Source organism: Leuciscus leuciscus (assembly GCF_965113295.1).
Source record: "Leuciscus leuciscus genome assembly, chromosome: 23".
Taxonomy (NCBI): domain Eukaryota; kingdom Metazoa; phylum Chordata; class Actinopteri; order Cypriniformes; family Leuciscidae; genus Leuciscus; species Leuciscus leuciscus.
Genome location: NC_138747.1, coordinates 9,358,741 through 9,370,561, shown reverse-complemented (window position 1 = coordinate 9,370,561; position 11,821 = coordinate 9,358,741). Strand labels below are relative to the sequence as shown.

General features: G+C 37.0%; 1 protein-coding gene across 3 annotated transcripts; it reads right to left on the bottom strand.

The window, feature by feature from the left end:
* Positions 1–355: 355 nt before the first annotated feature.
* On the bottom strand, positions 356–11,745 carry cflara (CASP8 and FADD-like apoptosis regulator a). 3 transcript variants are annotated; one of them, XM_082155147.1, is made up of 11 exons: positions 6,448–6,594; positions 5,372–5,575; positions 4,956–5,277; positions 4,659–4,764; positions 4,346–4,481; positions 3,880–3,926; positions 3,712–3,775; positions 3,563–3,621; positions 3,357–3,435; positions 2,453–2,969; positions 356–1,815 (listed from the first exon to the last, which is right to left on the bottom strand). In XM_082155147.1, exons 3-11 carry the CDS (start codon positions 5,261–5,263, stop codon positions 1,689–1,691), a joined length of 1,443 nt encoding a protein of 480 aa, XP_082011273.1. In that variant the 5' UTR covers positions 5,264–5,277; positions 5,372–5,575; positions 6,448–6,594; the 3' UTR covers positions 356–1,688. The 3 variants fall into 3 exon arrangements, 2 of the variants coding, with proteins under 2 accessions (XP_082011273.1, XP_082011272.1); XM_082155146.1 differs by having other exon boundaries at positions 4,956–5,575; XR_014201862.1 differs by lacking the exons at positions 356–1,815; positions 2,453–2,969; positions 3,357–3,435; ... (4 more) ...; positions 4,659–4,764; positions 4,956–5,277 and adding exons at positions 10,868–11,183; positions 11,366–11,745 and having other exon boundaries at positions 5,405–5,575; positions 6,448–10,236.
* Between the last annotated feature and the right edge of the window lie 76 nt (positions 11,746–11,821).

Below are 11,821 nucleotides of genomic sequence, written 5' to 3'. Positions count from 1 at the left end.
TTTTTAAACTGTTGAACAAAGTCTCGTTTGTAAATGTAGTTTCTAAAACACTGTAAGCAAAGTAAAATTCAAAACCTTTAAGTGAATTTAAGTGAATTGAATTTACTTTAAGCGACCCCTGGTGGAGGAAAAGAGTCCTGCTAAAATGTAATTTTTTCTATTGTCTAGATTTAATTCAGTTTTTTTAAAATAATATTTTGCAGCATGCTTTGTTCAAATTTATATTGTATCTTGAAGTGAAACAGATGTTTGTTATATTATGCTTTCCAATTATATTTGTAGACGGCGACAAATGACTCGTGTGATAAAATTATTGAAGAAAGAAAAGACAAGAAATCAAAACTCAAATTCCATGTAATCAAATCTGGTCTTTTATTTGTATGATCTCAATTAAAACACAAAGTCAGTGTATTCTTACATTAAGCTAATGACATTTTTAATCGTAATACTCACCTACTCTATCATTTTTTTTTTCCTGCCATAACGCATGATGAATGAATTGAATGTGACGTTCATATCGGAGCTCCGATATGAACGTCACATTCCATTCATTCATCATTTGCAAATGCAAATCATTCAGTTCCTTCACTGAAATTCTACAAGACCAATTAGTAGGCTACTTATCTCTCTGAAGTGGTTAGAAAGAGGGTTATGAATTAGGCTACATAAATATGACAAGTGATTAAATGACAAATAGATATACGTTTAAATAATTTGATATTCAGTGTTTAATTGGATACTGTGTATTATAAATATCAAGCGGATACACTAAGAATTTCCTTCATTTTATGAACAAATGTTAATAGATAAAATATAAAAGTAGCTACTCTGAACTATTCCTAGATAGACTAAACTTAATTTAAAAGCCCTGAACGCTTTATCTTTGCAGTACTGTACTTGAGTTACTCATCATTCAACAATCTGTCACGCTCAGTCACAAGACTCCAGCCTGCTGATACCTAGAATATTAAAATTAGGAGCAAATAAGGATATAGCCTAACTGCGTGTGTATCATTATACAAACATTTACACAACTGTGAAAAAGAAGGACATTAAGAGGATGCAATGTAAAATACTCTATACATCTCCTCACGTAGTGCGTATTAAAGATGTATTCAATGAACACATGACTATTACTACAACATATTATTATATATGACTATATATTTATCACATGTACATTCATTGGCATGCCAGGTTTAGTTCTTAAAAGTTCTAGATTTTCTCCCTCTTCACCAAAACATCTCATAGAGTTGCTTTGCTTGCCACAGCCACCTTTGCTGTTCGCCTTTGGATCATCTAAACATAATTTTCTTGAAAGCTGCTCTGACAAAATAAGTCATTTGAGAAGTGCTATAGAAAAAAAATGTAATTTAGTTTGACTAATGACTGAAGGTATTCTTCTTAGGTTAAATAATGAGACACTAGCACTGTGACTACAACACAGAACACTGTAATATAGCTGCAACGGGAAAAAGCCTCACAAATAAATACAAATATGAATAAATTAATAAAAACATAGAATAACGAGAACTATCGATTATCATGTCAGTATGCAGGTACAGTATGTGTACTTATATCAGCAGTTCTGAGCACTAACAATCTATTCTAAAACAAGTAGAGTGTATGTGCGAGAAAGGGACAGAAAGAACCAAGAGCAGTTTGTGTTGTGTTGCACACATTACGTGTTACAAGTAAAGAGTTTCCCGTAGTGTATGAGAGAGTTGAAGTTGATACGTCTTCTCAGGATTCTGCTGATTGTGACTAAACACGTTTCTGTTCACTTCCGTCATGATGTCCAATAAAGGGCTCTTTCTGCAAATTTAAGGGGGGGAAAAAACAGAATAAGGGGACTTGAATTATAGAATTGTTCTTCAGAGTGAAACTACAAAAGCAAAACTGAAAATGACTTAACATGTACGGTGTTTTTTTTGGTGTTTTTTTTGGTGGTTATTGCAGTGTTAAAGGTTGTATCAGTGATTTCAGGCCACCCAAAAAAAAAGATCAAATTCATCGAATCTTTCCTAACGATCCGCTAGCTGCCCGCCCCATAAGCATGCCGATGCCGTCAAAAAAACGCGTCTCTGTAGGCAGCCTAGGCTCTGAGATCTGCACACAAAAACAATTGGTTTCACCAACCACTCAAAACCAAAACAAAGTGTTCCAACCAATCACTGACAGGGGGAGGGTGTTGTGAGGTTTTGAGCCAGCTTCTTCTTCAGCTCCGACTTCGTGTCTCAGAGCCTAGGCTGCCTAGAGAGACGCGGTTTTTTGACGGCATGCTTATGGGGCGGGCAGCTAGTGGATCGTTAGGAAAGATTAGATGAATGTGCTAAAAAAAAATTTGGCCCTGAAATCACTGATACAACACAACCTTTAAATGTCTGGTCACAAGCAATAATGGACTGAACAGTGGCTCTTTAAGACAGCAGGTAAAAGGTTCATAAAGTACCTCTCATGCCCCATCAATAAGGCAGTGTGTAATGCATGCAGGTAAACCGACTGGTGGCCGGAATCTTCCAGCAGTTTTGCCTCTGCTGTGCACACGCTCCAAAGGACATCCGCTGACACTGGGACAGTCCTCTTGTCCGCACTCTGCCTCCCAGAATACCGGTATTTTGGTCCATCCGTCTCAAGGTATTCATCATACACTGAAGGGCTTGGAAGGGCTTCTGTGGTCCTGTAGATCTGGGTGAAGAACAGTTTGGGTTTCCCACTCAGTGAGGGACACTGGTTTGGGCTGAAAAGCTGCCTGAGATCCTCCAGCCTGATGCCAAGGACATCCGAGTCTGTAGCCAACAGATTAGTGTCCGTTCCCCTGCTAATGAGGCAGCAGACGAAGCGGTTGACCTCCTGAAGGCTCCTGTTGCGAGTCAGGTCTTTCAAGACCTTCAGGGTTTCTCTCAGACCCAGGAGAGAGTGGAAAATGACCCTGAAACCCAGACGCTCAAATGTCTGATTCAACATCTCTGAAAGGACACAAACAGCGTAGACGTTTAGATGCAGGTGTTTTGCGCAAGAACGCATTGTAACGATCTACAAAGTCTGTTCTTTTTTCACATTTCCTAATTTGTATTTAAAGGGAAAACAAAAGCCAGATGAAAACAGCAATTTCTTTAGAACGTTTTAGTTTTTTTTAAATCCACAAAATGACATCATAATGTTTGCCCACAGGGGAAGGCTTCCCTGTGGGCAAACATTATGATGTCATTTTGTGTTTTTTTTCTGCAAGCAAGTTTCCCTAACAAACCAATGGGTGAAAAACAGATGATGTTTTCAGAAGTAGTAAACGACAGTATAATGATTATAACATTCAAAAATGGTAAAGGGTCAAAACCTGGATCACACACACTTACGTCCATCAAAGCCAACACAGTCAATAATCACACAAAGGCCTCTCTGCGCAGGATTTACTTGATACTCCGTCACAAAAGCCTAGCAGACATATAGACAGTGGGAGGAATAGCTTACAACCTATTCATGAATAAAATGACAAATCAGAAAAATTGCAAGGTTTTGCCACGATGACTATTTATTAATTAGTGAGAAGCCGATTTATTACCGGTTGTTGTTGCGGTTGTGTCCCCGTTTCTGGCACCGAAAGCTTCAAATTTTTTAACTCTAGAAAAAGACCAAAGGCAAATTATTTGTCATGTTATCCATAGTATCTTAATCAAAACTAAAAACGAAGACTGAAAAATAAAATCTCACCTTGAGAACAGCACTGTGATCGTCTCACTGGTTTAACGGGAGACTGACACTTCCCAGGTGTGAACTGAAATTAAGAAATATAGAGATACAGTAAGTAAAATGATCATCATTTAACATACTGCATCTATTGGGAAGATATACGATTTTTTTTTTCTAAAATTGTCTTACCTTAAAGGAATTCTGAACTTTAGGGACTACACATGGTACATTCTGACCTGAATAAATTATAAATGAATTTTGTAGAGTTAATTATGCATTATAAAAATTTTCAATGTACTTGCCGCACAAGTTTGGTAACCAGAGCCATAAAAAAATAAAAAATAAAAAAAACATTTCAACCATGATTTTAATTTTTCTAAATAAACTTTGGCTTTGAAAATGAACTTTGAGACAATGAGAGACTTTTGCAAGTAAAATGAAGCATTATCATGTGGGTATAATGTACAAAATGTTCTAGGTTCTTAAGGGCGACATGGTGTTTTTTAAAAATGCATGTTTCAATAGCAACTTAAGTTTGCATAATCAAATCAAAAGCTGTAACCAGATGTTCCATAACCCATGCACTGCATTCTTTCTCAGCTGACAAGCAGTTGACCAAACAACCGAAAGAAAAGTGACCTCACAAATGACTGACCTCTATTCTGGTAGGCCTGAATCCTTTTGACAAGATCCATTCTTTTAATGTTCCTCAGACACCGTTCAAGCAGTTCTAGCTTATCACAAGATACTTCATCCAACTTCTCCAACTCCACCACCACGTCTAGAAAGCTCTATTAGAAATCAAATGCAATGACACAAAAATGAGATAACATGCACATAGCATAAATCCCAGAAAAGTGGTAGATTTCTTTTTTAACATGCCATATGCATATTTATGTTCAGTTTAGTATAATTATTATTTAGTACAAACATTCTGAAGGTTAAACGTGTAATTTCTCCAGTCTTACGGTAGCTCTAGCCATTCTTTCTTTGGGTAGGATACTGTTCAGTAGAAAGATAATAGAGTTTAACTCCTCCTTGTCCAGGTTTTCATTCACATCTGCCATTAGAACCCTGCGGACATAAGATCAGCATTCAGGTGGGTGAAAATAACATTTCTGCTTGGGTTTTTCCCAAGAGACTGCTCTAATAACCTTAAAAACATAAATGTCAGGCTCTAAAATAAAACTTTTTCTATTACCATACATATTTTAACCACATGGGTTGTTTTTCCTCAGACATCAAAGAATTAATGTGATAAATACCTGTAATCTGAGAGGGCCCTTCCCTCCTGCAGAATTCTTTCTACCTGTTGTCTGTTGGTGCCGAAAACTTTCTTTAGGACATCAAAGCGCTTCATTCGGAACATGAGCTCCATCAGCAGGGCATCACCAGCCCGAGATTGACCCGCTTGGTTCTGTCTCTGTTTGGCAAAGGCCAGCAAAGCTCCTCTCAAATCTTCCACACAGCTGTTGGTGAACAAATCCGTACAAAGGTACAGGAGGATCCTACGCTCCTCGTTGTTAAGATCTGCGGTCACACTGTTTACCATGATAGAAAATCCATCCGCCATTTTACTGTATGAGCCTGTATTGATGTTGTAGGTTATAGTTTGGGTCATTTTAAACATCTATTTGTCAAGTCCGGAAAAACAGCAGAAAAAAAGGAAAAAGATACTTGCATTTTTTGTTTTTGTTTTTTTGAAGAAATGATAGAATGAAAATTGCATTTATCTTGACAGAAGAAGAAAATCCACCGCAGCCTCATTCATCACATTCTTGTAGAAATCAACAGCCACTTCGGATTTACATTCGCAAGTGTCAAAGCACTTACAGTTTTGAAGGCCAAAAGCTTTGGTGGTGATGCCTGCAGAGAGGCTTATCTCCTGGAGACAATGAAAGAAAAAGGAAGAGAAGAAAGGTGGAACAAAGAGAGGTGATGTTAGTTCAAAATGATGCCTTAGATATAATAGAAAGTACCTGCATATCCCCAATAAATAAACTGCATTTGCAACTCTACATAAAGAAACAGTGATATATTGCATGACGGTTTGCATCGACCACTTGGGGCTTTACCCCGCATTTTGGACAAAAGCGAAAGTGAAATTTTGAAGGGGATTCCTGTGAAGAGTTGCTTGGTTACGTTCCCAAACTTCACACAGCGTCTCGCATTACCTCTCTCTCTCTCATCACTCACCCACGCTAACATTCCTGTCATGCTTTAAATCGTTAACACGTGGCGTAAGAATTATTCTGCAATTCGGTTCTTTGGAACTGTTCGTTTCACACACAAAAAAACAGTTTATAAACAGATCTTACGTCATAACATTCAACCGACTTCGATCCAAATAAAAAGAATGCTTTAATATATGAACGACGACGTTTTGAGATAAAGCGAACGCTTACGTGTTCAATGTTTAGGGAGGGAGGAGCTTATGTTTAAATGGCAATATCTAGAACCACCTTTAAAATAAGATAAGAGCTACATTCGAAAAGCACAAACACTATGTAACGATAAACTCGCGTTATTTACCCATGTTGTTCACTACGTCATGCGTCAAACAAAATACGTAGGCTATTCGGATTCTTAGAACAACCATCTTAATTCGCATTTAACTGGTACGTGTGCAACTATACGTATTTTATGGAACTATGAATAAACAAAGTTAAAATTATAAAGTATTAGGCTATTAAAAAACATCCCATTACAACGAACAGAAAGAAAGAAAGAAAGACATATCTTTTGAAGATATATTACCGTTGACGCCGTGTGGCTTCATCTTGTAAAAAAAAGCTAAAAGCGAAAGTAGCCGTTTACATATTACAGGAACAAGCCACTCCCTCGAACGGGAACTATATTTGGTACCATTCATTCACACTTTGTTCTTACTCATTCAGATGAGGCCATTTACTCATTTCTCTCTCGTTACACTTCATTAGTGTTAAGTCTGTAACAGACTGGTTTAATTAGATCTGGGATGGTCATAAGGGAGGGGATGCTTGTTGACAGTCAACGATGATAAAACTTTTTTTTTTTTTTTTAAGGTTTGGCAATTATATAGCACTGTCTGAGGCACACCTTTAACAGCGTGGGAGATCTGCAAAAACTTTGACTAAGTCTGAAAGGAAACTAAACTATACAATGTCAAAGGAGATAAAATTCTTTATTATAAAGTGTTGAAAATGAAATAACTGGTACACACCCAGTGCATAAGTGTGAAAACAAAACATTTATCAAGGACATGGTATATATATATAAATAAATAAATAAAGAAGTTTGTGCTTTGAAACCATGTTTACAGAAAAACAGGCTACTTTGTGCCAGAAGACAAAATTGTATTATGTCATTCAAGTGTTCTTTGTAGAACAGTTTAAGGCTGGCCTAACTGCAAAAAACAGGTCAAGGTCTTGTATTATCAGCGGCATGATGAGTGTCTATTGTAGCATACAACATAGCAGATGGAAAAGTTCCCAAAGATAAACAAAAAGAGCCTAGGATCTCTTGTGCAACAGATTGAACCTATTGATGATTACAATTACTCATTTAAAAGGTGGTTTACATCAAACCTGCTTATTTGCATAATTAAAACAGTATAATTTGAGAGCATCCAATACTTGCATATTTTAAAGCAATCGGATTTAATATTCCAGTCTTAAAACAATATTGTCTTTACATTTTGTTAAAAAAGAATTTATATACAGACTTCAAATTATGCAGATCAGATGCATAGATCTCTGGTAAGATATTTTGTAATTTACAGGGTTCCCACACTTTTTTACGGGATAAGAGTTTTTATGCAGTATATGTATGATTTGTGACTCAAAAGAATAATTCACTCACAAATCAGACAAGAGCATTTTCTAGTAAACAAAATCTTCATAGCTTTTTATTAATTCTCATAGATTTTCAAACAATTTTAACATTCCCTGATATTTCCAGGTTTCCATGACCGTGGGAACCCTGCATTTAATTATTTTACAATACATGCCTCCATAAACAACAGATAAAGCTGTAAATGATGACAGTATATGAAGCGGATATGAGTACTATAATTCATCCGAAGTAGGTGTGCCCAATAATCTGTGAACTTCCAGTTAAAAGGTTTTTGAAATCGTAATATGATCTTCTGGGACAACAGAACCATTATCCTTAATGTGTGTAAACCAGTTTGTGGTTTTTAATGGCTGATATTCTTGGTGAACACTATTATAGCACCATTGTTGTTAAACCTGTAAAAACACAAAGCACTACACTGTTTCAAACACTAACACAACAGTTCAGTGATTTGGGACATACAAACAGAATATAAAAAAATATTATAATAAAAAAAAGTATTCAAAGTGTAAAAGCATTTGTCTGCTTAGAGTGTAAAATGTTGTTAAGTGTCTGATTCAAGTGCAAGTATCGGTCAGATAGCGTGAGAACATCGTAAGAGAAGAAAAATTTGCAGCTCATCAGCTGTGCAATGTGAGTAATGCATGATATGACAAAGGTAAATACTTCCAAATACTTCTCTTTACTCAAGATAACAGAATATACTGTCGTGACGAAAGGCTAGGAGAGAGCCTCATTTCTTCTTAAGGATGTTAAGAATATTTCAGTCTCAGATTCATTATGGTAACTGCTGAACATTAAAAACTCATTAAAGGAACACCATGGCTCTCTATTGACATATGTGGTTGAAAACAAAAACAATTTTCCTCTGCAAGTAACTTGCAATTTTATTTATTTTCCATCAGTTGTGCTCCACTCTTCTGCTCAGATGAATCTGATGGTTTGATGTAGGCTATAGCTAAAGTTGCCTTTGATAACCATATCTGAGCAGCTCTGACTGATTAAGATCACTGACAGTAAGATTGTCCTAACAAGGCATATATCTGGAAAATATGTAGTCTATGGAAAATATGTACAGTATAAGAATGTAAGAAGCATATCTGCCCAAAAAAAAACAAACATGCAAGGACATAATCCGGAAGCCTGGAATCTTCAGCCAAATCAAACTTGAGAGCTCTGAATATAAATCATTTTCACAGGCATAGTGACCGTTTTGGGCACATTTATGCTGTTTTGATTACTTATTTTTTCATGCACCGTACTATGTAAACTTAAATGAGAAAACTTCCATAGTGCTCATTTAATGAATTAAAAATAGTTTGATTTATGTTCTGAAACCAATGATTAAAAAATTAGCTTTTGGATATCATTATGAACTGCATCACAAAAAAACTTGCTTTTGGAATTCAAATGTATAGCATTAAACCTCAAAATCCATTATTCCTGTTTTTTTTTACATTTGATATGGAAAGATAATGTGCTGAAATCTTAGAGTAACTTGGCCCTGTATTTCATTGATTTTGAGATGTTTGATAATACCAAATGATAGATGATTTCCTAACAACATGTACTAATTAATAAAACTGTGCAAAATTAAGACTTGCCTTAAAGCTCATCCCAAAATGAAAATTCTGTCATCATTTACTCATCCTCATGTGGTTCCAAAACTGTGTGACTTTCTTTCTCCTGTGGAACATAAAAGAAGATTTTTTGAGAAATGTTTCAATATTTTCTGTCCATCTGGAAGTCAATAGGAACAAAATGGTTTGGTTCTTTCAAAATATTCATTCTTCAAAATATCTTCTTTTATATTCCACAGAACAAAAGAAAGTTTCAACAACATGAGGGTGAGAAAATGACAGAATTTTCATTTTTTGGTGATCTATCCCTTTAAATGAAGGCTCAGGATTGAAAACAAGTTAAAAGCTATTGAAAATCATTTTGACTTGTTCTTAAGTTTGCTTTTCCTGAGCAAAATAAGTTAAAAAATAAAATAAAATAAAATCGACAGCATGCTACAGCTGTTGACAGAGTTTAACTTATATTAAACCCAGAACGTTATTCCATGTTTTTGCGTTCACAAAGTAGAAGTGTGTTCAACATCATCCATCCTCTTCCCCTGGAGGGTCCCGGAGAGAGTGTCAGAGTCCAGAAGCTCAACCACATTGTACGGGGCGCAGTCCTCCAACCCCAACTTCCCACACATCCACCCACAGAAGCCCTTCTCCAGGTCCCTCACCGCCAGCCACCATTCCCCAAACACCCAGGAGAGCTGGGTCACGGCGGCGTACACCCCCATACAAAGAGACAACGCCATGATCAGAACCGGATATAACAGAATGAGCAAGGGACACACCGTGATCTTGTGCAGAAAGCTGCGTTCCTCATTGTAAACCAGGAAGACGTTGTACCAGGTGAGCGTTCCGTAGTAAAACGACGTGATGAAAGAGAGAAGGAAGATGAACGGGGAGCAGGAAAGGCTCCAGAGAAGAACATGAGGGCCCTGGCTGACCCCCAGCGCGCAGGGTTTTTGCTTGGCTTCCGCAAGCCCGTCACATTCTGCATCTAGACGCTCTTTGGAGCGCGCCATGTCTCTCAGCTCTTTGTCAGTAAGGGTCATATAGATGTCCACCATTTGGCCTTTCCGCTTTCCTCGTGTGATGGTGCCAGTCAGGGTCACGAAACGGCTGTCAGGAGGGATATCCTCTTCTTCTGTGAATGAAAGATAAATATTGAGAATATTGCATTAACAACACATTATTATAAATAAATCTGTCAATCGTGTGGGACAGAGGAAATGCATTACAAGAAAAGCACTGAGATGTGGGATACAGTCCATGCAAGCAGACACGAAAACCGTGCCTTGACTAAATTACACTCAAAAATCAAGCATTTATTTCATAACTAATATTTTGTAAACAAGATGTACTTAAAATTGCAAGAAAACTGCAAATATATTCTGCTTATAATTTTTGACCAATTAATAATTATACACTACTGTTCAAAAGGTTGGGATCAGTAAGACTATTTTTTTTACATGGTTTGAAAGAAGTCTTTAATGCTCATTAAAGCTGAATACATGCTATTTGATCAAAAATACAATAAAACAGTAATAATATGAAATATTACAAATTATAATAGTAATTTATTCCTGCGATGGCAAAGCTGAATTTTCAGCATCATCACTCCAGTTTCAGTGTCACATGATTCTTCAGAAATTCTAAAATGCGGATTCGGTGCTCAAGAAATATTTCGTAAAATTACAAATGTCTTTATTATCATTTTTGGATGGATGGATGGCAGATCCAAATCTTTTTTTAAACTAAATAATGTTCACCTTCACCTTCGTCAAGTGGAGGACTAAAGGTTCCATCCACATTCGCAGAGGTCCCCTCCCCAGCATCTTCATCCTCCAGGTCAGAGCGGTAGATGATCTCTTTCTTTTTCTTCTTCCTCTTCCTCCGAGTGGTGGTTCCCTCCTCCTCTGCTGATCTCTGAAGCATGTTCACTGGGGTCTCCTCTGTCCCAATCTCTACCTCCATCTCCAAACCAGTGACGTCAGCAGATGCCATGACTATGGACAAAATTCCTATATGATGTCAGTGTGCAGCTGGACACACCTGCTTTGTGTGTCAATCACCCTTTAAAGATGCTCTCTTCTAGCATTAGAGGAAAAAAAACACAACAGCCTGCTGTAATATATTATGTTACTTTATGGTTGCTTTGCATTGCATTACATCGCATATTAGGATACGTTACTGTTTATATCAAGTCACACCCCACGCTGTTCCTATCCGTTTCTGATTTACACAATAGTGACGTGATAATACACGGTTCTTACCTTAAATCAATTCTCAAACAAATGCCTGCAGAGGTCGCTTGATTAATATGTTCAGTTTATCATTCGCAAGGGTGACTCACCACGTGTAACATTGTGGAGCTTGGTTTATTATTTTTTTTCGGACTGTGCCACACCGAGGACAACGCATCCCCCCTCACACCGATAATGCCATTGTTTAGCCAATCAGCGGCGTGCGCTCAGCGCTCAGTGCGCATGCTCGCGTTATGCGGCGCTCTGCCTAGCAACCGGCACTCTGTAGGAGCCTTAATTTTTAAACATGTTCCGAGTAAGATGCCAATAAAACAGATTAATCATTCATTTCGCCTGACAATAAACTTAAAAAAATCTCAATGTCTCAATTTTTGCTAAGTTGGCCATTTAAAATAGAAATATTCTAGATTTTACTTAAATTGTTCCACTTTTTACTACAACAAGTATTTCAACCTAAATATGTTT